The sequence below is a fragment of the Clupea harengus genome, chromosome 23 (genome assembly GCF_900700415.2).
Source record: "Clupea harengus chromosome 23, Ch_v2.0.2, whole genome shotgun sequence".
NCBI classification, from domain to species: Eukaryota; Metazoa; Chordata; class Actinopteri; order Clupeiformes; family Clupeidae; genus Clupea; species Clupea harengus.
The window spans coordinates 8,408,046-8,432,843 of record NC_045174.1 but is presented as its reverse complement, the minus strand read 5'-3'; the positions used below and the strand labels follow the sequence as shown (position 1 = coordinate 8,432,843).

The following is a 24,798-nucleotide window of genomic DNA, read 5'->3' as shown; positions in this document are numbered from 1 at the left end:
ACCAGAGCCGCCGGCGGGGGGAGAAAGGGGGGGGGGGGGGTTAAGGTGGGAGGGTGTTTGAGTTTGGGAACAGAGTCACGACGTGTGAATGTCTGAAGTTTCACTGACTTTCCTTGACTTTCCCACGCTGCCTTCTTCTTCTTCCACTACGCCTCTCTCTTCCTCTCTCTCTCTCTCTCTCTTTCTGTTTTGCTCTGTTCTTTGTTTTATGTCTATTCAACATGTACTCATCTCTCTCTCTCTCTCTCCATCTCTCTCTTTCTCTCTCTCTCTCTCAGCGCCACTTGTCCCCTGAGGTGTTCTTTGACATCTTCGGGATGGAGATTCATGAATTCGACAGACTTCCCCTTTGGAAGCGCAACGACATGAAGAAGAAAGCCAAGCTCTTCTAGTCTTCACCTGTCCCTGCATGTTTTTATTTTCCTTTTTTTTATTTATCACCCACTCCAGTAATAATAATAATAATAATGCATCATTACATGTAGTCTTCTGATTTTCTGATTTTCTTTTCTGTAATGGAGGGAGGGTGGTTGCATACATACAGACATGTAAACAAAAACAAGTAAACTCTTCTTTCATTTTTTGGGGGCTTTGGGAGAGAAGATCATAAATCATACATAAGCTTTTTGTACCCCTCCCTCCTTCAGGATGTAGAACATATGTTTGAATGTTTGTTTTATTATTATTATTTTGAAAGAATCTACATTATCTTAAAGATAATCAGTGAATCCCTTGTTTGGAGAAGGTAGGCTGTAGAGCCTTCAGAGCTCTCATGACCTCTGCACTTGTTTAGCGATGTCCCCGAGCGAAGCCTGACCCCCCCCCCCTCCTCCTCCTCCTCTCTCTCTCTTTTCACCCCCTCCACTACTCCCCCCTTCACTTTTTCTCTGCTCGTACCTGCCCCTCTCTCATAAACTGGGGGGCTTTAATCCGGTATACCTGGGGGATGTCGGTGGGGGTCCCCCTCTTAAGCTGCTCTTAAGGCGCGGCGGGCGGACGACTTTCAGGAGGCCCCCCTGCCGCCACCAAGCCTAACGAGTCCCCTTGATGTGAGTTAACGGGGGGAAGTGGCTACCGTTGCTCCATCTTCGCGCACGTGTGTGTGTGTGTGTGTGTGTGTGTGTGTGTGTGTGTGTGTGTGTGTGTGTGTGTGTGTGTGTGTGTGTTTGTGAGGCACAAGATGAGAGAAGCCTGGTTTGAGCACCAGGGAAGCCCTCAAGGGCCATCCGGGCCCTTAGATTCTACGAGGCATTATTAGAACTGCAAGACAGACACACACACACGTACACACACACACACACACACACACACACACACCGTCTCCTCCACCTTATGTGTCTTCTCACTCCCCAAAGAAGCTACTATGGCATATAGTCGCCCCACCAAACCCTTCTCTGACCAAAAGAGCAAAAGTGAAGGTGGGATTGATTTTTAACACACACACTGTTTCCCACCCTAGCACTGCCCCCTCATTTAGTGTCCACGTTTGAAGCTTCTGTTTTGTTTGGTATTCAAATGAGGTGTTGGTATTTCTTTTTAGGAATTTCACCTACCACAATGCAACGTTCAATTACTGTGGGGGTTCTACCACTAGAGAGCAGGCTTGTGTTGCATCAACAGAACGAAGAAAAAAAAAAAGGTTGCACCTGAATTTTGAATGCCACTTTCCATGTCACCCTTTCTCTCTCTCCCTTTTCTCCCTCTTCCCTACATCCTCTGCTGACATATTTCTTTGTTGTTGCTTTCATTTTTCGGGTCTGACAATCCACACTTTTTTTTTTTCGACCGCTCTCCGGTCCGCTACCTTGCAATATATCTCATTATTATCTCCAACAGCATATCACTTTGAATAAAGTTCAGATTTGAGAAAAAAGATTTGCATTTGATATGACTTGCATTTTGTAACGTTTTGAGACTTGAAACTGCCACTGTGTTGCGGTGGGGTGGGCCTGTACTAACATGAAAATTTAATAGAAGGGGGGAGGAGGAAGTGTCGAAAAATAGGGGTGAAATCTCTACCCGTGTAGTCACTTCCAAAACCTCAGGCATGCGGTAAACCAATACCATGACTTCTTATTGGCCAAGTAGTCTGGTCTGCACTAATCAGATACATTGGTGTTGTGCAGCTGGTGATAGCCTGAGCGGTTAGGCTCGTGGTGTGGGTGCAGCACCTCAGATACCCATACTAGCTTTGTGTAGTGCCTAACGTAGTACTGACCTCCCAGGGCTCAGCCACCGTGTTAATGCCAGCCATGGTTATAGTCTGTCTAAGTGTGCCAACTCTCTGTGTGTTGACCTTATTGGTGTGTGTTCAATGTGGTCAGCATTAACATCAACGGAAACATCTGGAATCTACAAATAATGATTTACAGTACAGATGAAACAATATAACAGTTTGTTGTATGAGCTGACAGGTGGTATAAAGTAGAAGTACCTTACTGGATGGCCATTTTGGACAAAAATGGATTTCAGCACAGCAATGAGCATAGAAGCTCCTAGATCAGATAAAGCTGCCTGCATGTATTTTCCATAACAGAGGATATGAGCCAACCTGGGAGAATGTGACTTTTTTGGGGTTATACTTCTAAGATAAAAAAATCTAGATTTGGAGATTACACTGTACTAGAACCTACTACAACCCCCCACCTTCTATACTGTGTCACTTTAAGAAAAATGGAATGAGAGAGCATTTTGATATCCGATCTTTGTTCCTCACCTTTTTTTCTCTGTCTTTTAAAGGAAAAAGACTTGATGGCAATGATGTATTCGCTCAACAGCGTAATAAAACACTGCTTCAAACATTCACAGTGAGATCTCTCTTTCACTTCCATATTTATCAGATCCAGTCATGAAGGTGTGTTACTGTGTCTGGCGCTGTGTGTTGTGACAGTTGTGTGTGTGTGTATGTCGGAGTGGCACAACCTGATGTGGGTCCTAGATGACTATGCCAGATTATGGGTTCTGAATAAATGTGTGATTCAGTGAAAGAGCTCCATGATGTCATCATGCTTTGTTCTGTGTGGCCTCATCCTGTTCTCCAAACGCTTCTTTAACTCACCCTTGTGTCAGTCAGAGAGGAATGAATCCGTACTGAACCCTAGTGTATAACACCAACATTTTGAAAGTTCGCCCCTTGGAAGTGTCAGAATTGAAAAAAGCCTCGGGTTTGTCTCGGTACGACATCCCCGGTGCACCGTGCGCTGTGAGATTAGAGGGTCACACAGAGACACTGAAACACCTCACAAAAATGCTCAGAGAGAGACTGTTAGTTTAACTTAGCGACTTGTTAGCTTAGCGACTTGTTAGCTTAGCAGTAGGAAGCAGCGAGTGAGCACTAAAGGGTAGCAGTGGAAGGCATGGAAGGGCCTCCAGTCCACACAGGCTCCATGGGCCCCACATGATGGGGGGTGGCCCTTAAGAGATCCCTAGGCTGTAAAAACATTTAAGGCTTACATTTTTGCCTTTGTGTTGTTGCCTGAAATGCATTTGGAGGGCACACTGACCTGGCTGGGTATTATTACACTGGGACTCCCCCTCATTCCACTGCTCTGAGTGTGCAGGGGCCACAGGGGTATTTTCAGGCTCCATGGACTGGAACTCGGAACCCGTCCCAGGTGAGGAGGCTGGGTGAGATCATGTTGATGTTCACATCCTACATGAGGGAGGGGCTGATGGAGACTATAGAGGCAGATAAATGCAGAGTCACTCAGAGATGGGGCTGATGGAGACTATAAGGGCAGATAAAAGCAGAGTCACTCAGAGTTGGAGGTGATGTGCAGGGACATGGTTTTAACTTGTGGAACCATTTGGGGTTTCCTTGAAATGTATCATTTATCATTCCAACCAACAGGGACAGAGGCTTACTCCTTCCTTTTCCCTTTCTTCTGATTCATTTTTGCACGGGCCATTTCAAACAAGCTTGTCGTAGAACAGCTGAACTGTAGCAGTGTGACAGGATCAACAGTCTGTGAGTGTGTGTGTGTGTGTGTGTGTGTGTGTGTGTGTTTGTCTGTGTGTGCATGCGTGTGTGTGTTTATTGCGTTTTTGTTCACTCGTACTAAAACAGCCTGCCCTCAACTGATGTGAGAAGAGTACATTCTGTAGGTTCAACAGAGTGTAACTTGGGAGCCCCCCCATCAGCTCTCTCTCTCACACACACACACATAGGCACACACACATGCACACACACACTCACAGATGCGGGTACAGATGCGGGTCTAGAACTACACATACACACACAAACATGTCCTTGTTCCTCCGTTCCCTCTCCCTCGTGGTCCTAAGGAGCTCATTATCATCAGTATGTTGTTCATACACCCAGAACAAACATTCATCATTATTACACATCTCTCCTCACTCCCTCTTCTTCTCTCTTTCTTTCTCTCTCTCTCTCTCTCTCTCTCTCTCTCTCTCTCTCCCTCTCTCCCTCTCTCCTCACTCCCTCTTCTTCTCTCGCCCTGGGAGAGGACTGCGGAGTTATGCCCCTGTGTGCTTTAGTGTCTGTTCTCTTTATCTCCTCTCTCTCTCTCTCTCTCTCTCTCTCTCTCTCTCTCTCTCTCTCTCTCTCTCTCTCTGCCACACACATACACACACACACATGCAAATCAAACAACACAAATACAGTTTAGCCTACAACACTTTGTGAATGCAAGTATGAATATGGCTATGGCTACCAGCAGATGTTCTGAGCTGCATGTAGTCTGTCAGTCTTTGTCTTAGTTGCTTGTGTTTCTCTGCCACTGTCCTTTTGTATCTATCAGTTTCAGTTCTCTGTTTTTTTCGCAGTCAGGTCTAAAGTGGCTAACTTATTATGTGTGTTATGTGCCACCTCTTTTTATCCTCAGTGCTATGAACTGCATGTGGTCTCTCTCGGTTTCTTGTCTCTAGTTGTTCTCTCTCTCTCTCTCTCTCTCTCTCTCTCTCTCTCTCTCTCTGCTTTTATTTCTAAAGTGGCCCACTTATTTATGTATTCTTATGTGCCCCCCCCCCCCCCACACACACACACACACTCTCCCCCTCCAGACGCTGATGTTTGTTCTGTGACTGTATGTTTTCCACCCCGTGCCCCATGTGCATTAATGCTCACAGTCCTCTGCTCTTGTGTGGGCCCTTCCTCATGATCCTCCCCTTCTCCGGTTGCGGACCTCACAGGCTCCTGTCAGGGTCTTAATGCCAACGAGATTGAAAATGACATCCCAGGTAAGGGGGGTGGGGGGCAGTCTGTTGGAGTGGTGGCCCCGGAGGGTGGGGGATGGGGGGGGGGGCAGTCTGTTGGAGAGGTGGCCCCGGAGGCCGAGGGCGCATCGCCTGGGTGTGTTTTCCGAACATTTCCTCGCAGATCGTTTTTCGCACAGTTGGCTTATACCGGCAGCCGTGTTTTTGCTGGGTGAGGCAGACGCACAAATATACACACGTTAGCATGTGAACACACCTACTCACACACACACACACACACACACACACACAAACAGACTAAATCTGCTCATGGAGAGAGGGAGAGATAGAATAATATTTTCGTGTGACATAATGTTCTCACTTGAGATTTTCCTCCTGGGGGTGAACCTGAGAGTTTGATCAGGTGCCTTCTTGTGTGTGTGTGTGTGTGTGCATGCGTGTGTGTGTGTGTGTGTGAGTGAGCATGAGTATGTGTGTGCACGTATATTTGATAGACAGTAAAAAGCCCTCCATTAAAGAGCAAGGTGCCTCCATTGTTGCCAGGACTCCGTCTCAGTGACACACTGATGCACTGCGGGACCCACTTCAAAGCCCCTCTCGCTGTTTGTGTAGTCTCATCCTACCCTAGACACACACACACACACACACACACACACATAACACACACACACACACACACACACACAGCGCAGATCACTCTTCATTCCTCACCCAGCCTCTGGCCTCCCATGGACCGGCTCTCAAAACAGAATGCTCCAGGAGCTTTTTCTTTTTCTCACACACTCGTCATCGTTCATACACACACAGAGGCTTTTGACCACAACACATCCCTGACACATCCCTGTTATTCGTTTGTTCACAGTTTGCAACGTAAACACACTATGACCTTCAGCAGGAGTGAATTCACATCAAGGCCTCTTTATCTTCTGTGTCCTAAAGGGTACACATTTGTGTAATGATTACACGGGACTGACAGGAGATACTGCTCAAGCAGTTGTCAGATTAATTTTTTTTTAAATGCCACCGTAGTTGCCAAAAGGTCATATTATGTAGTAATATTATGGATATTTAACAACTTCTACACCAAGTGCAAATACATTGTGTGTTATACATTACATCAATTTTATATTGCTGAAGGCATACACATAAATATGCTTTTCTACTATTGTCTTCTTCTTTCTTCTTCTTCTTCTTCCTCGTCTAACATCTAATGTTTGTTAATATTTTCCTGTATATTCACAAGGTTGTGTCCACTAACACAGACTCCATAATGTACTCACATGCACACACATGCTCACTTAAGTGTAAAGATATAATTCACGCTTCTTGTAGATCGCCTTTGTAGTGGCAGCCCACTCAGGAAATGTTGCTTCAGTGAGGAAGAATAACTTTGTTCGTAAAGACACAACCCATAGCTCTTTGAAGCATTCCACTCCAACAGAATTCCTTGAATATAAATCAGGATCTTACTGTGCTTTCCCCAGAGTTGCGCAACATATGAGCCCTTTGTCCCAACCCCTCTCCTCACCTACGCCGAACAATAGGTAACTTTCTTCCGCCCACACTCTCATTCCCTCGCCCCCTCTCCACCATCCTCCCTTCTTTCTTCTCCTCTACCACTTTCATCTCCTCCCCCTCTCTCATCCTCTCCACTCAACTCTTTCCTTTCCATTCCTCCCTTTGCGGTTCTCTTCTCCTTTTCTTCTCTATCAACACTCCTTTATGCCTGGCTGTCCTCTCCTCTGCCTCTTGCATCTATCCATCCCTGTCCTCTCTCTCTCTCTCTTCTCCTGTCTTACCTAATGTCTGCCCTGCCCTCTCTTCCTCTCTCCTCTCCTCCTTCGGCTCCCTCGTTCTCTCATGCATCTTTCCCCAGCCTGACACACTTGGCAAGTCGTCTCCTCTGCTTGAGCGGCTCTTTGTGCTGCAGACTGTAGGGGAGTGTGTGTGTGTGTGTGTGTGTGTGTGTGTGTGTGTGTGTGTGTGTGTGTGTGTGTGTGTGTGTGTGTGTGTGTGTGTGTGTGTGTTACATGGGAAAGGTCCCTCAAATCAAAGAGGCCCAGTGCTCATACTGAGACTGAGTCAGTGACCTTTGACCCCTGAGTCACAGCTGTGGAATGTTCTTTGTGCTCCTACCAACAGCAGCAGCGAAAGAGAGAGAGAGAGAGAGTCAGAGAGGGAGCGGAGAAGAGGAAGGACCTGCCTCCGACTGAGGCTACCATCTCCCTGCCTCTCTCTCTCTCTCTCTCTCTCTCTCTCTCTCTCTCTTTCATTCTCTCTCTCTCACTCTCTCCTCCATCCTCTGTTTCTTGTTTTGTAATGCATTATTCCTCTCTCTGTGACACTCTGTGTGTGTGTGTGTGTGTGTGTGTGTGTGTGTGTGTGTGTGTGTGTGTGTGTGTGTGTGTGTGTGTGTGTGTCCAACTGACACACAAACATACACCACCTCAAACACATCGGGGGGGTGAACCTCAGCAGGGCCAAACAAACTACAAACTCTCTGACATTCTTCCCCCGCTGTCGTGGCCAAGCGTGCCCGTCTGCACCCCCTCTCCACCGCGCCGCCGTGGCGACGCACCCAAGCACTCATAATGATGCCAGCCGACGGGACGGGATGGGAACGAACGCCCACAGCAGGCACCGACCGCTCAAATGCCTCTTCACGCATGGCGAGCCGGGACAATGGCACTGCCCGTCTCGTTGTGTGTGCGTGTGTGTGTGTGCGTTTTGGGGTGGCAAACAGCTCTTTTGGGAAATAGCGGGGGACCACCCTGGTTGAGGCTGTCTGGGGCACACACACACACACACACACACACACTCACACACACACACACACACACACACATTCCTCCGCTGAGGTGGCGGATCAGCTGGAGAGGAGGACGGGGGCAGGGGTAGGGGTAGAGGGAGATTAACCTCCAATCAGACACACTGTCAAGAGGAGAGACAAAAGTGCTTGTCTCCAACTCTCCACGGAATAATCCATCAAAAAGAAGAAGATAAAGACTTTGGGGATGATAATTGGACCCCAGTGGTGGCATACAAATTTTGACCGCCGAAACGGTCATTATCAAACTGGTTCAAACATTCGCATTTTTATACTAACAAGGAGACTCATCTGCAACAACAGAAGAATCTCTAACCAAAACCATTCGTCCTAAAACATTACCATGTTTCAGATTCGACCCTTTTGGCTTTCTGACAACGAACAATAAACACATTGTCAACCACAGACCAGCGCCTTTCCTACACTTGCCACCTTTGAAGAGAAAGAGCCGTCTGGGCCTCCAAAGCTGCTCCTTCAGCACCACCTCTGTCTTCCCCGGCTGAGAAGGGGGATTACCGGTGCCCACGCTCTGGTGGAGAGGGGGAGAGAGGACCAGCAAAACTTCACAGAGGAGAAGAAGGAGGAGCAGGAGCAGGGATGGGGATGGGCCACTGTCATCCTTGGGTTTATTGTACAGTGTGGGCCTTCAAAACAAGAGAATGGTCCTTTGTTTGGGCCTGTAAGGGGACCCTTTTTTTGATCAGGCAACCTCTTTCATCCTCTTTTTACAGTCTTTGCCGAGGCTAATCTGATTCTAGATGCCGCTAAAAGGGCTTTACCTGCCTCTGAAATGTGAAGTGTTATTGGTTGGGGGGAGAATTCTATACAATTATTGTACTTAATAGCGTAAAAAATAGGCAGGTAAAGGCTACATTTAGTGGGCACTGACATAATGAAAAAAGAGACACACAGAGCTCTGAGACATAACTGGGCCAAACAACCATGGCCTTGGTTAAATAGTCATTCCTCCCTTTGAAAGGTTATACTGCACTCCCTTGGTGTAGTTATAGTTGTATTTTAAAGAGTCCACACTCTTTCACAACCATACCATAAAGTCGTCCCTTAGGGATGACCCACGTGGTTGGCACTTCAACCTCCATAACTCTGTACAGACATAATTGCATAAACTGTGTGTAGCTTCACACACCCTCTCTCTTATCATCTCCCACCTCTGACACTCACTCCCTCTGGGCAACTCTTCTCTTCACCTCTCCTCTCAACCACTCCTTACCCCCCCCCCCCCCCCCCCCCCCCAGCTTCTCTCTGACGGAGCCTGAGAACACCCCACGTTGGTCCTCCCTCACCCCACCCCTGCCTCTCTAAAGCACATGCTAACATCCACCCACACACTCACATTGAGGGGGCAGCCACTCCTTAAATAAACTTCATGGGATGAGCAAAACAACAATGTGACTCTTCGTTTTGTAAAGCCATTAATCCCCAGCCCTCCAGTGCGTAAAAAGAGACAGAGAGGGAAGAATGAGAAAATGACAGCACAGTGAGCTGTCCGGCACGCATTCAAAACAAGACAAGACACTCAGAATTTGCATTTCCTGTGAAGCCTCGCAATTTGTCAATAGGATTCTGGGAAAACAGTCTTATCAGGCTGTGTCATCATCTGCCTTTCTGTGTAACTCACTGATGAGAATGTTTTCCCTAGTCAGAGCGTAAGCTACACTTATGATCTGCGACACTGTGAACGTCAAGAGGTCAAAAAAAAAATGTTCAAGAAAAACTTTTGTATGTTTGAGGATGCATTTTGTCATTACATTTTCATGAAGTATACTTTTGGTTAAAACATACTCTGGTTAAAAATGTTTTACAATAATTATCATTGTAAACATTCAAAATAAATTATGTAACCACTGCATCAGAAAAAACTAAGGAAAAGCTTGCATCTGAAATAGTAGACTTTGGGTTTTAGTTCCTCAGCTTGACCGGTATGAAAGAAAGACCTCAGCTCACAACACAACGTTCCTCCAGTCACAGGAAGACGTTCCTATCAGAGGACACCAGCTACTGCCCCATTTCAGGTCATCGAGAAACCCCCAGCCCACCTAAGAGGGGTATGCCATATCTCCTTATCTGTTCTATTCTGTTCTCCTCTCTTCTCTTCTCTTCTCTTCTCTTCTCTTCCCTTTTCACTTCTTTTCTTTTTATAAAAGGAATTGTGGCTGACCCACTTCTGGGGAGTAGAATGTCAGTGAAGAGCTCTACTAGATGCTCTTCCTCCCCAGCAGTAAGCTCTGACAGGAAGGAGCCTCGGCCGACAAGGAGCTTACATGGAAACTTTTCTCCATCCCCATGGGCTTTGCGGGAGAGGTCAGGACTCTCTGGTGCATGTGATATTGGTGGACATAAACACACACACACACACACAGTCTTTCTATCTCCCTCTCTTTCTCTCCTTCTTTCTCCTCATCATCACAGTCACATACAACACAGAAAAGTTCTCACACTCCCCGGCCAATAGAGGCACGATGACTTGATGAGAAAATGGTCATGTTTGTCTGAAGAGTGAATCTCTCTCTCTCTCTCTCTCTCTGTCTCTCTCTCAAACACACACACACTGTATTTGTATTTGTGTGTGTGTGTGTATCTTTCTGTTAGACAGAGAGAGAGAGAGAACAAGAGGAGGAAGAGAGGTCAGGTTAGACATCTTTCGGCCATGTTTGCCAAATCTGTGAATGGGCTGTTCAGCAGGTTTACTGGCTGTGTAAATAGACCATTCCCATATTTGCCCTGCAGCAGCCTACTGGCTCCTGCCCTGCCCTCACCTCACCCTCTCGAACTCATCTGAAGAGAAGCAGAACTGGTTGACCCCGCAGGACCAGCTCATACTAGGAGTGACCAGGGCCCCCAGTGTATCCCTATAACAACCACAATCACCCAGGACAATGAGAAAGACAGATCCCCAGGATTGAGATGGTTTTCGTTGGAGCTGCTTTTGTGTCAAAGTTGGGGAGTGGGGAGTGTGTGTGTGTGTGTGTGTGTGTGTGCATGTTGGTGGTGGGGTATTAAAAAGTATAAGACCTGCAAGTTGCCACAATATGCTCAGTCATCATCTGACTGAAGTGAAGCATGACGTGCAAAAATGAGGTCCTGAGTGATTTACAGTCAAATGAGTGCTGTGTTGTTTTTCCTGGACGATTGAATGGCCTGCAGTCCATAGGCACAGTCATCAAAGTCAATAGACACAAAATCATTATGCCATTATCTGAGGAATTCAGCCATGCCACTAACAGCTCAAGTGTTTCTGGTTCTCGTATATTTGTGTTTTCAGAGACTATGTAGCTCTGTAGGGTCGTTCAGATTTGATTGGGTAACAGTTGTTTCTGGGGCTACATTTATTCTGTTAAGTACCTCAGCCAATCGTTGTAAAGCTCAAGACTGTGATGTCATTCACATGCGCCTTCTTACTCGAAATTCTAATTAATGCGGGGAGCAGGTAAATTGTTACACAGCTGCATTCCAATGCAAACTGTGACTAGATGTAATCGACTCAGCGCAATAAAGTGAAAACGGTATAGCGAAACTGTTGTCGGTTAATACTGTGCAATGCTTTATTTGAGCTTGCATTGCCAGCTGGCTAGTTGGCTATGTTAAGCATTAAAGGAGTTGGCAAAGGTGGCTTTTAAAAGCCACATCGAATAGTATCTCCTTGCTTCCCTTACCGACTCTTTCAACACTTGATATAGCCAGCTAGCGGGCTAACAATGCTAGCCCAAAATCTATGTAACTCATATAAAGCATTACACACCATCAGACTACAACTGTTTCGCAACATTGCGTTTGTTATGAGTCGATTTACATCTATTGGCAACTTCCATTGCAATGCAGCTGTGTAACAGTTTAACCTGCTCAGGGCATGAATTTGAATTTTGACAAAGAAGGTGCATGCGAATGACATCACAGGCTTGAGCTTTACAATGATTGGCCGAGGTACTTGATGTCCCTGATACAACATAATAAATGTAGTCCCAAATGAAGTTCCAACTGTTACCAGGGCGACCAGTAGGGTAAAGTAGTCAACCTCCATGACATGCACTGATCTCGAGGGATCTGGTTATCTTTCGGATTCTCTCTGTCAAACAGACACACACACACACAACAGGTCCAGACAACAACAAGGCTATTCATGACGCAGGAAAGCTCTTCCCAGTTACTCCCTCCCTGATTCCCAGCTGTGGTGGCCTACCTGTAATTACAGCGGGCATTCCAGCCCTCACTGCTGTCATGACATCATGACGTGTCACCCTTCAAAACAAGTAACCTATTCAAAGTTACTTCACATGTTGATTTGACCAAGTTGACCACTTCTTCATTTCATTTCTTAAAGCAGTATGAACTTGACAATTGTCTCTCCCTCTCTTTCCACTGGTATGTGTGTGTGGTGTACGTGCCTGTAAGTGTCTAAACAGATATGGTGAAAGAAACAGCTTGATACAGTAGACACATTTCATTGCTTTGTGTTTACAACCGAGCTTCCAGCCCTTGCTCTCTGTTCATAGTTTCGTTGCTCCACTCAACGTATGCGCTCCACCACATTCCTGCCGTTCCTTCCCCAGGTCAGGACTCTCCCATGGGCTCCGTGATCAGCTTGAAGTTGGGAAATTCGCCCCTTTTTGGCACAGAATGCAGGGGCTTGCATTCTGGGAACGTGCGCTTTTCTCCGCATAATCCAAACAATCATCCGCGCAAAAGAAACAGATTGGATTGTTTTTGTTATTCATATAATAATAATACCCTCTCCGACTTCCTTTCCCCCCTCCATGTGATAGCTGCGATTTGTGAGTGACTAAGACGTAATATGATGCAGAAAGCTGCATATTAATCGGTTCAGAACCATTAACAACGTTGGCTCTCCAAAACGGTGGTTAATCGTATATTTCTTTAAATGAATTGACACGTTTATTTTTTGTATTCGTTCATTGAGATAACTTGTAAGAGTTCTTTCCCTTCCGTCGTTACAGGGGAATAGATCCCAAAACAAGATAGTGAAAACAGTTTTGTTGACACTGACAGACAGACACAAATAGGGCAGACAACGTGCTGAACTGAACCAGCGTGACGTTTAGCTCAGGAGGCGCGGCAAATTCGCTGACTGGAGTGCGCTTCTGTGGAAGAGTTGAGTTGAGACTGCGGAGACAGGGGCTGGAAAGGACAGCTGGAAAGCGCAGTGGGAGCGTTGGAAGTGCCGCTACACTCTGACCAGTCGTCAGAGAGCGACTTCGGATTGCCTTGAAACTCTCTAAGGATCTTGCCGGAAAACCTCGTCTGGAGAAAGGAAGAAAATAAACGGGATCATAGTGCCTTGACAATGGATAAGCATAAAGGTATGGCAAAGCCATAATTTATACATTACTTGACACCAGCTAACATGTGAAAGAGGAAGGGAGAAAGAAAAAAGTAACCGAAAATGACATATACAAAAGGGGGCGTAAGTTTTTGGTAACAGTTTTAGAAGATTTGTAAGTCAATAATTGTTCCACATGTGTCAATTCTGCTTTATACATGTTTTTGCATTACCCTACTGTGAACCATTGGCTCCCCTCCTCTTTGGCACCCCACTGACTGCAGAGATACGTGACAGGTTTTGAAAACCAAAAAAAAAAATCCATTCATCACAGTAGCACATAAATATTTCATTAACCGAGCAATGATGTCTGAAGGAATTTCGCCTGAGTAACTTCGGTAGCCTGCGCTCTCGGCTAGCGCTTCACACCCTTGGCAATGCCTTGCAAGTCTGTCTGCTTGTTTCCTCACACAGAGATGATGAATGTAGATGTCGGTCCACTGGTTTAATCCTGTACACATAGTAGTTTACTGTAATCACGAAATAACAAGAAAGAGTTATTTTCTCGTCACGATGAACTATATAGCTGTGAAAAGTAGCGTGTTGGATATGAACGAACTGCAGGTGAGCATTTGGGGGGAGAGGGGGTGGGGGTTGCAATGGATTGTCAGGCATTCTCAGAAGTTCATATAGTTTTTGACTTGTATGGCTATTAAACATACACGCAGACTCATAAGCAGCTTAGTGTCGACCACTTGTATCTTGGAATAAGTCTATTCGTTTGGCCGTTTGTTTTCCTAGTGATAGTGCATTCACCGGAGGTTTATGTACTGCACCCGTGCTTATTCTACTTATCTCCATACGCAGTTCACCCAGTAGGAACAACGCGGGGCGTTTTTATAATCGGGAGGGGGGGCACACATTTATGACATTTGTAGGACCTGCATGGAAATTGGACAACAAAATGACTTCTACCGAAACCTTTTGTGAAGGACTGATTCATTGTAGCCTGGCTGTAGTGAACGTACAGGAAGCTAAAATAACCACGTTAATGTTTTGTTCACTCTTGTCAGTCTGGCAACAGGCCTTGTAGGATGATGTGTGTCCACAACAACGCATTCAGATCAAATTAAATTCACGTGGCCCCTGTGGAGAAGTCACCGTAAATATTTACAGCCCTGGGTTCATCTATTCATCTTTTCTCCCGCAGGGACTAGTGTGTGTATTTGTCATGTGTTCAATTTCCGTTACCACATTTTAATCTGCTCGCGTCTGGTTAATGGTAAATAACGACACGTTTATTGAGGGCGCTTGCTGGGAATCTTTAAAGATTATTAAGTGAATGCCTGCGGCTTTTTTTTTTTTATTCTGCGGAATGCAAGAGGGTAATATTGTTTCGCAAACTGATGGCCTACCATGGGGAGGTGCGATACGTTGCTGACAGTGGGTAGGCTGGAAGAAGGGGAGGCAGGAAGTTGAGTTCGTCAGCGTCCGGATGGAATGTGTCTATGTAGCATCAAGTGATCCCTACACCATGTTATCATTACCAGTGATGGATGTGGGAAATCCCCCCCCCCCCTCCTCCACCGTGTCTGGCAGTATAATGACAACATGATCATACTGATCCTAGATATTGTCACCATCTACAGTGTATCAACATGGGCACCAACATCATATCATGACGTGAGAGGAACGTTTGTACCAGCTGTTCTAGTGCCCATCTAGATGCTACAGGTGAATATGTGTCAAGAGAAGGCAACACAAAGCTACTCTAGATTGTAAATGAGATTGTAAAAGTAGGTTGTTGGTAGTCGAGAACAATGCCTCTGTCTGAAACAAAAAGAGAAAGCTGTTTGAAAACTCTTGCTTTTGATGTTTGATGCTCTTGATGTTGTTTCTTCGCTTCTACACAATTCATCTACTCACAGGCCTGGAAATTGAGGAAGCAGAATTGTTTGTCAATTACTCCTATGCTTCCTATGGCCTGAGAAGTCTTCTCCCGTACCCCAACCCAAATCATAACTGGTTTGTAATTCAAAACACATGAGGATGTTCTGAACATCCTGTGCACTGTCACCCGGTGACTTTAAACTAATTTAGCAAAACTACTTGGCAGGGACAGTGAGTCATTTGGTCATTTTCATACCGTTATCCATCAACCATGATCTGGAAACCTCCATCAACTCTCAATATGTTCAAGATTATAAGGTCAGCCTTCTCAAGATGTTCAGGCTGTTCTGATGATTTACGTTTGAGAAAATTCCTCCAAAGAGATTGCTTAGGAAAACAATGTGAATACGAACTCTAGAATACTTAGGAAATGCCTTATTATTGACTTGTAAACCGCTCAAAGACAACTAGAATGCCTCTCTCCAAAGTTGTCTATTAGATTTATATTGTATACCCCGAAAGCCTCTCACAGTCTCTTTCAGTGTCTGGGACTAATTGTGTTTATTTCGGCATAGGTCTATTAGCAGTGCTTAAACTGCTCTGTGGTTTTCGTTACAGAATGTCACTGCCTGAAAGGCAATCACCCGTGTTCAGCTTGGTGTTCAAATGGTGTTGTGGTCAGAGGCTGTCGAGAAGACAGGGGTGGGGGGGTGGGGGGTGGGGGACATGTGAGTTTTTGTTTTTGTGAGATAACAGACTGAGGGGAGTACAGTATGGAGGGAGGGAGGGAGGGAGGGAGAGAGAGTCTGATCGAGGCAGAAGACTGATAGTGGGATGGCACTTTGGAGAGAAGTGTGTCATTCGTCCCGTGATAAACAGTGAGTAGGGGTGGTATGTTTTCCACAAGCTTTGAGGTTTGGCATTTGTTTGCCAAAGGGCATGCCACCATTTTAACACTCCCTGTATTTACGACAATGTTGGTGATAGGAAGCCTTGTTATTAATGTCAATGTTTGTGATGCAGATGATTCATTTGACATAGGAGTGAGGAGAGTTACATGACGAATGTCCAAACTGCTCTCTTGGAAGCAGGAAATGGCATCTGCAAAGAGCTTTCAGCTGGTCTGTTGAAGAGCAAAAATGGTTGATGTCAAGCAAAACTTGTGAAAACGTCTTTGTATGAAATCACATCACATCAGTACCGAAGTTAAGATTCATTCTCAAAGACAGGGAAATAACCCCTAGAGGGGCCTCTAAAGGAAAGCCAAACAAGCTAAACCGAGAGCAAGAGCCAAGAGAGAGACGGCCACGGTTGATGGATCGCTCTCTCAAGTGTCATTTGTGTGCTTTTCAGAGGCAAAGCCATGCTCCATTACTGGAGCCCAGGTGTGTCCACGCAGCACATCATCACACATCTCTGTGAGAAAAAAAGAGGAAGAGGAGAGGGGGGGGGGGTAGCGGTGGATCTAAATCCATCCTCAGCATGCTGTTTCTTTTCTTATCCCGCCGATTTCCTCCTCTTCCGCCCTCCTCCCCCCTTTTTTTCTGCGCTTCAAAGGAGGGAGTTTTTTTTATTTTTTCTACTTTCGGGGGAACCAGATCTCACCCCGGAGAGGCCCAGGCCCTGATACCACTGAGTTTCCTGACCCACCCCTCATGTCCCCTCCGAACGTGGGCCAAGTCCACTGCCTCTGCTGCTGATACTGCTGATGCTGATGGTGCCACTTTGACTCCTGTTCGGAGCCCTAAAAGAAAGAGAGAGGGGTGGGGGGGGGAGAGAGAGAGAGAAAGGAAAGAGGGAGGTGAGAGGAAAGAAAGGACATAGAGATTGGGGGGAGAGAAGATGAAGAAGAAAAGTAAGAGAGGGCAAAAGAAAAAAGGGAAGGGGAGAATGCGGGGCTGAGCGAGTGTGAGACTCTCCGACGCCCGCTGCATCTCAATAAAGACAAAACGCACAAGGAGGGGAGAGGCGCTCCAAAGACGCCGCTCAGGAATGGGAGGATCAGCAGTTTCTCTCACTCTCTCTCTCTCTCTTTTGCAGAGAAGAGAGAGAGAGAAAGAGAGTGTGTGTGAGAGAGAGAGAGAGACAAGGGAAAGGAGAGGAAGGGGAGTATCCATCTCTCTCGATCTGCCGTAAACCCTCTCGCTCAGAAGCCTGCTGCCCTCATTACATCCACATCTAAAGCCAGTCAAGTGGGACCCAGCTCTCATTAGTATACAGCCGTCCACAGAGCATCCCAGAGAGAGTGGGAGTGGGAGAGAGAGATAGAGAGATGGAGGGAGAGGGAGAGAGAGAGAGGGAGAGGAGAGAAAGAAGAGAGATGCAAAATATATTCTCTCTGATCATCTCCCAAATAACCGCATTGCCCAAAATCTGACAAGCCTGCACCACAGCACTCATGTTTGCTTGTAGAAGTCAGTGCTGCGCTAAATTGATATGATCTGACCTGATCTGCTGCTCCTCACAGCTCAGTGTGGGCGTATGTGCGCCGCCTGAAGCTACGCGTCGGTTTACACTGCTTCTCCGTAGAGGCCTTATCGGGGTGCAGAATAATGACCGCTATTGCGCTATAATGGTCGCTAACGCGGCTATCGGTGTGGCTGATCTGACCAAGCCGAGGGAACGAGTGTGATTTTGAGTTGGTCCAGTCAGGTCGGGCCTTATCTTGAGCTTTGGACCTTTCAAAAGGACAAAGTGGTTGTTTTCGGGCGATTGCATCGCGGGTGCTGTAATCTGGGGGTCTGTTGTGGAACTTCAGTGGGCTAAACTATGCAGCCGCGTGGGAATCAAAAACAAGGCGCGCGGGTGCGCGCGTGTGTGCATCACCACTGAGGTCACTTCCCTCTGATCTGCATTCCTCTGCACCCATTCTGATTCAGGTGAAGTGCTCCAACGTTCTGTTTGACTAATAGTGTAGTTTTGGAACAAGGAAACGAGAGAGGCGGAAATTTCAGTCGGGATTAAACAAATCAATCCACAAATATTTGAATGCATTAACTAGCCCAGTAGAATCAACAAAAGATATTTGATATCAGCTTATATAGGACTTTCAATTCCCATTGATCATAAGCGTTGTCACCTAGCAACACCTAGTTTTCCAAACCTTTCAGTTGTAGTGTTGCCATGCACCTGTGGTGGGTGGCAATGTCTAATAATGTGGGTGTGCCTCAAGAAAATTGAGTCGTATATGAAGGTCCCTTACGGTTCTGTTAATCTGTGACCCTTCGGTGTTCCATGTTCCTTCTCTCTCTTCCTCTTGGGCATGAATAGGTAAGTCTGCAGGTATTATAAGGGTTATTGTTCGAGTGACTGCAGAATGTCCTTGTCCATGACGCAAATTCCACTGACGCATTCACTCGTCGGCTACAAACATGGAACTGGACCAGTGTGGATTAATCGAGTTATCCCACAGTCTATACCGCGCACTTTTTCCCCCCTCCGTTTTAATTTTCCTCTTAATTTCGAACTTTTGTTTGGGGATTCGGAGCAGCCAAAAGAAACGAACGTTTAATGGTGGAGACTGAAGTCCGCATCAGCTGTGTCATCAGCCATTTATATGTCGATGAGGTCATAGTAGTTTCAGACTGAGGCAAGCCAATCAGACACTGCAGAATTGGCCACTGACTTGTGGAGCACTTACACTGCAAACGACCTCACAATCAGTAGTTACAGCAACCAGGCCATTACAAGGGAAAGGTCATAAGAAGAGGTCATTAAGCTGTTAGAGAAAAATCTAGCATTTATTACTGTTAGTAGATATGCAGTGGCTGGCGTCTGGTGAGTTAGCTTATGGTGCAGTAGGGTACAACCGCAGTTTTCTGGTACATTTTTAAAAACTTCATTGAGGGCAGCAAACCATGGATAGTGACTATCACTTGATTGATTGCCCTGGTATAGTGCTTTGTGTGACTGACTGTGTCTTTTTCCTCTCTCTGACTTTCTGTCACACACACACACACACACACACACACACACACACACACACAGACACACACACACACACAGACACAGAGCGATGACCTCAGTTCCCCTTTTAAAACAAATACAGCATCCAAAGCCATCTCTGATTTGCCAGCAACATTACTCATAATTATCATCTGGGCTGCAAATGTCAATCAGAGAACCGACACACCATCGCCGTGACGCCAAGACCAAAGAGCATAACAAGGACAAGCCCTGGTCTAAAAGCAGAGCAAGAGAGGGAAAAAAGCACATCCCAAAAAAGAAAAAGAAATAAATAAATCTTTGAAACAAAGCTGCATGGAAAAAAAAAAGTCCAAACAAGTAAAAACAAACAGAAACCAGAGATAAAATCCAGGGCTTAACTGACATCCTTTCTTGACAATATCATTCCCCAAGTCTCTTTCAGTCTTTCCCAAAGTCCCTTCCATGGCACATGGCTCCAATGGATTTTAACAGGGCCCTCATCTCAAACAGTCCAAACATCAGCCAATTGTCTTTATAAAAAAAAAAAGCCCATGTGACAAGAAAAAGAGCGAAACTGAGGAGGCTGTGGAGGGAGAGGTAGTTATTGTTGGAGGGAGCTCCCATCGTGCGCCAGCATCTGGTCCTGTTTTGCTCCCTCGCCGGCGGAGAGGGGCGGCTGGAGGCGCTTCACAGAGAGCCGGGGCCTTATGCTGGACCCCGGTGCTTTTTACTGCCGGGCCGGGGCCGACCGGAGCTACCGTGCTCTTGCCCGCCTCCTGCACCGAGTGAACCCCCTACACAGGCCGTGGCCGAGCTTCGCTAACTGATAGGGGAGAGGAGAGGAGGATCACAAGAAAAAGCACAGCAAAGGAGGTGAAACTTGTGCAGAGATGTAGAAGTTCATGTTTTAGGGCAGTTGCTCACAAACTCCCTTCTACCATACAGGCTAAACAATAGATGGCCATATTATATATGTATGAAGTAGGCCTAGCCCTGTGTTAGGAAGAGGACTCACTCATGCAGACACATACACATACACAGATGTTGATGGTACATGGTAAATGGACTGCATTTATGTAGCGCTCTTCTACTCATAGAGTACTCATAGCGCTTTACAAATGAATGGCGAAGGCTTCTATCTAAGTTCACACACACACACACACACACACACTTACACACCCTCTCACTCCCTCTCTCTGTTTCACCTCCTCACCCACCCCCTGAACCCACTCAAGGTTTAATAGAGTACTCTGGGGAAAGGAGAGTTGGCCCACTTCACAGGGAAAAGGGTTCATGCAGAGAAGAGGAGAGAGCGACAGGGAGGAAAATCAGGGAGAGAAATGTTAACTTGTGTGTGTGTGTTTGAGTGTGTTCCAGAAAGACTGTGTGTGTTTGTTTGTGTGTGTGTGTGTGTGTGTGTGTGTGTGTGTTTGGGTGTGTTCCAGAAAGACTGTGTGTGTGTTTTTAAGAGTTCATGCATGTCCCTGTACATGTACGTGTGTCTACCAGTATGTGTGTGTGTGTGTGTGTGTGTGTGTGTGTGTGTGTGTGTGTGTGTGTGTGTGTGTGTGTGTGTGTGTGTGTGTGTGTGTAACATGCAGGACCATTTCTGTGGACAGATGATGGACAGGAAGGTTTGACCCACTCCTCTGCCTCAGGGGTGTCTCAAGTCTGCACTGCTGTTAACTCGAGTTACACACACACTCACACACGCACAGACACACACACACACACACGCACAGACACACACACACACACACACACACACACACACACACTCACACACACACACCACAGCTGTGGCCGCACACACACTCCATGGGCACTCAAACATTAAAAACACTGTCCCACTTTCAGACAGAGACAAATGACTACTCTCTCTTAAGACTCTTAACCATTCAGATGGATTGCCCAATGCCTCTCCCTTTACCACCCTCTGACCATGACCCTGTCCGAAACCAACTCAGCAGTCCACTTTGTGTCTCTGAAGGTCCCTCATAAGTGTTTTATAACAGCACTAAAAACTCTGCTGTCTTTTCCACACGGTCCACGTATGTAATACATTATAGCTGTTCAGAGTTGTGACAAACATGACTGCTAGATGGATCGTGAAAATGATGCATGTGTTAGTGTTTTGTTTTTTGTTAAACATGGGAATTCTGCTTAACTAAGCAGTTCTTTCTGTCCAGTCTAAGGTTTATCACTCTCTGAAACAAGCGGGGGCTGTTTGTTGTTTTGATGACATCGCCATGTCTTGGACTCGTAGTGTTGTAGTGGCAGTTGTTTGAAGAGCTAGCGGCAGATACGCTGTTACATACAGCTTGACATGTCTGGTCAGTAGTTCTTGTCTGTTATCTTTTTGGAAGAAGCTTTTGTTTTTGTTTTTCTTGGTCAATTGAACTACGCTGCGCATTGCCAATAAGCTTTGGGTGAATGGTGATTGTGGGAAATTGAGTTCTTTCAGCAGTTCTGTTCGTCATTCAGAGCTCTGGGCCCCCTTTAAGCAGGCAGTAGTTTAGTATATGCAGACAGATAAACACACAAACTGCAGATGGTTGTTTTATCAGGCACTAATAAGACAATGATACAATTGGACACTCAGCTATTCCCTTTTGACCAAAAATGCCCAGTAGGCCTCAGTGGTTTGGGAGTGAATTAAGATCAGTGTTGCGGTGGTCTCGGTGGTCAAAGTGTGGATTCCGCTGCTCTGGTTTTGGCCAGGGAAAAAAAAGATCTAGAACTTTCTACTCCCTCATTATCTGAGGACTACGCTGGCCCATTAACCTCCATGTGGCTACCAGCTGTTGACAGCAGCCATGGCTGTGTTTATTTTGCGGTGTGAAGGCTGATACGGTAATAGTAGCCTTTTTTATTTGCTGTCAACAATTGAATGTTGCACCCTATTGGCTGCTTTGTGTTTACTTGGTCATACTCTAGATTGTTTGTACTTGAGTCAAGCCTGCCTGCCTCCCTCTAACATAGACGCTAACTGCTATTTTGCTACTACTCTGCAAGAATAAAGAGCACCAGGAATCATAATGCAATTTGAAAAAAAGGCCAGGTTTTGTCACCACATTATCAGCACATCAACACATTACATCTGACCATCAGAGCCTCGAAGACCAATCAAAGTCTTCTTTTGTTGCTGCTGTGCTGTGTGCGAGGACAGACCAGCCTGTGGACCGACTCAGGTCTCAACTCAAGTCTTCCAGGTCCTCTGTGTCCACACACTGGATCATGTTTTTGCCAAAATCAACAGCTGATGCAAGTTGGATGCAACTCCCCGGCATTTGTCAGTACTGAATTGTTTTAGCTTCCTGTCTCTGAGAGAAGGAAAAAAAAGACTAAGATTCCATAATCCTCTGGGCCATAACGGTTTCCAGGAAGGATAACTCAAACGGCTCTATACCTGCACTGCATACTACAGTGTGTTCAGCTCTACATATCACCAGTCAGCTAGAGGTAGGTGCCCGGACGAGCAAAACTACAAACTGAATTGCAGAGTAGAAGCCCCTTCAATTTGTTCCCTTCATATAACTCAGGCGTATGACGTTGCTGATTCACGCATGGTCTCTGCAGCTGTGATAGTGAGTTAACCGAGGTTTTGGAGCGATCAAGAAAAGGCCTTCAGGTCATGTTTTAGGTGCAGTGGCATCAACAACCCAGTTTGGACTCACCGCACCTCATTTGGGAAGGTTAACAGACTCATTTTTGGAGCATTCGCTAGCCGAAACAGTGGCTTTCGCCTCCAGAATCAGGCAAAAGGATACACTGACACGGAGCCTGGTGTTTCCCACTAAGTGCACGCACCGCAGCCGGTTTTTAGGCATATTTTGAGTGTCAGACGGGAATAGGGCTTTTCAACCACTGGACACTAGCGAACGCCAAACTGCCACCAAAATGCCCAGGATAGCTAAGTAGCTGTTTGAGACCAAGCCCTTATTTAGACTGATGTGTATTTTGTCCATTTTGTGGGGAAGCATCTTCCGACACTTATTCTTTTTCTGCTGTTTTTTTTAAAGAGACAGTGATTTTTCAAACACTACTGCATGGAAATGTTTCTATATCTTCAGCACTTCTCATTACTTCTGTTTGTTGGTTCAGATACTCTTGTGTGGGATCCAGTAAGGGCTCATAAATCCAGAAGCAGAACTATCAATAAACAATATCCATTATCATTATCATTGCCTTTGTTTTATTGTAACACTCTGCGCAGGCATTGTGCATGAACAGCCATGCCTATAAAGCTACTGGAATTGAACTGAATATTCCTCCATCCACTATGTGTGTGCATATGTAAGTGTATGATAATATCTATGTGTGTGTATATGTGTTTGTGTATGTGTGTGTGTGTGAGAGAGAGAGAGAGCGAGAGAGAGAGAGAGAGAGAGAGAGAGAGAGAGCAGGAAGTGTAAACCATCACCCAATTACTGAGGAAATTCCTTTCAGTAAAAATCTGATCTGCCTGCTTTGTTGTGTTTGAGATGGTCCACAATTAAAAGACAAACCCTCTAGGTGCAACCAAAGGTCACTTGCTAACTAACCCACATATCTGAACCATACGGTAACCACAGCTTTTACTGTAAATCTTTAGATGAAGACATAAAGAATCATGAGAGCCCCTGATACCTCTATACCTGTAACACAAAGGTTATTTTGTTTCTATAGGGAAGTGGATTGCTAATGCCTTATTTGTCTGCGGTGTAGCAGTCTGTGTGAGAACCGTGTGAGAATTGTGCGGAACCGTGTTGGGCTCCTGGCCAAGCGGTAACCAGTGGAAACTCTGGAGCCTTCTCTCTAGACCACCAGTCAGCTGACTGGCCATTCCCAGGGTCCCTCCCGAGAAGGGCATCTAAGTCAATCTCCAAAAACACAAGGGGGGAAATGTTTGTAGGGTAGAAGAAGAGGGAGGGAAATAAGAGGGGGTATTGGGGGGGGGGGGGGGGGGTACATTCTTGGCTGAGTGGGCTGAGAAACGAAGGCACTAGGGAGAAACCTGGGATGGGTTGGTCGTCTGTTTGTTTGTTTGCTTGCTTGTTTGCGCACTGGCAAATGCCTAAACCCACATTAAAGCAAAACCACACAATATAAAACCGTTAGCAACCAGCTAACGCTAATCATTTGCAGAGAGGGAAAGTATGATACTTTTTTGACTTTGAGTGTGAGAATGGACGTCAGTGTGCGTGTGTGTGTGTGTGTGTGTGTGTGTGTGTGTGTGTGTGTGTGTATGTGTGTGTTTGTGTCTGTATGTTAGTGCATGTGTGTGTGTGTTTGTGTGTGTGTGAGTGCATGTGTGTGTGTGTGTGTGTGTGTGTGTGTGTGTGTGTGTGTGTGTGTGTGTGTGTGTGTGTAAAAACCCATGCATTCATTAAGTCAGTGTGTGTAGAGATGACGCAGGGTTCCCCATCTGGAGGGCTCTGGCTGACTCAGCATTGAGAGAGCTGGGCTGCTGTAATGGAAGGCTAACAGAGGGGTGTGAAGGCACCAAGCTTCATCTCCAAGAACCAGCTGGATCCCACCCTCAGGGCCCTGTGTGTGTATGTGTGTGTTTGTGTGTGAGTATCAGTGTGAGAGTGTGTGTATGTACACATGTGTGTGTATTTGTGCATGTATCTGTGTGTGTGTGTCTGTGTGTGTGTGTGTGTGTGTGTGTGTGTGTGTGTGTGTGAGTGTGTGTGTGTGT

General features: G+C 46.1%; 2 protein-coding genes across 44 annotated transcripts in view; both read left to right on the top strand.

The window, feature by feature from the left end:
* The window catches only part of ablim1b (actin binding LIM protein 1b), an 84,317-nt gene extending 82,444 nt beyond the window's left edge, over positions 1 to 1,873 (top strand). For 41 of the 43 annotated variants that reach the window (XM_031561666.2, XM_042703322.1, XM_042703330.1 and 38 more), the window contains one exon: positions 279 to 1,873. In XM_031561666.2, the coding sequence (XP_031417526.1) occupies positions 279 to 392 (114 nt within the window). In that variant the 3' untranslated portion in view covers positions 393 to 1,873. The remainder of the gene's footprint in view (positions 1 to 278) is intronic. The other 2 variants (XM_042703326.1, XM_042703319.1) reach the window with 1 other exon arrangement.
* A 10,624-nt stretch (positions 1,874 to 12,497) lies between these two features.
* afap1l2 (actin filament associated protein 1-like 2) overlaps positions 12,498 to 24,798 on the top strand; it is a 47,637-nt gene continuing 35,336 nt past the window's right edge. Inside the window, exon 1 of the mRNA XM_031561535.2 lies at positions 12,498 to 13,338. Within this exon, the coding sequence (XP_031417395.1) occupies positions 13,323 to 13,338 (16 nt within the window). The 5' untranslated portion in view covers positions 12,498 to 13,322. The remainder of the gene's footprint in view (positions 13,339 to 24,798) is intronic.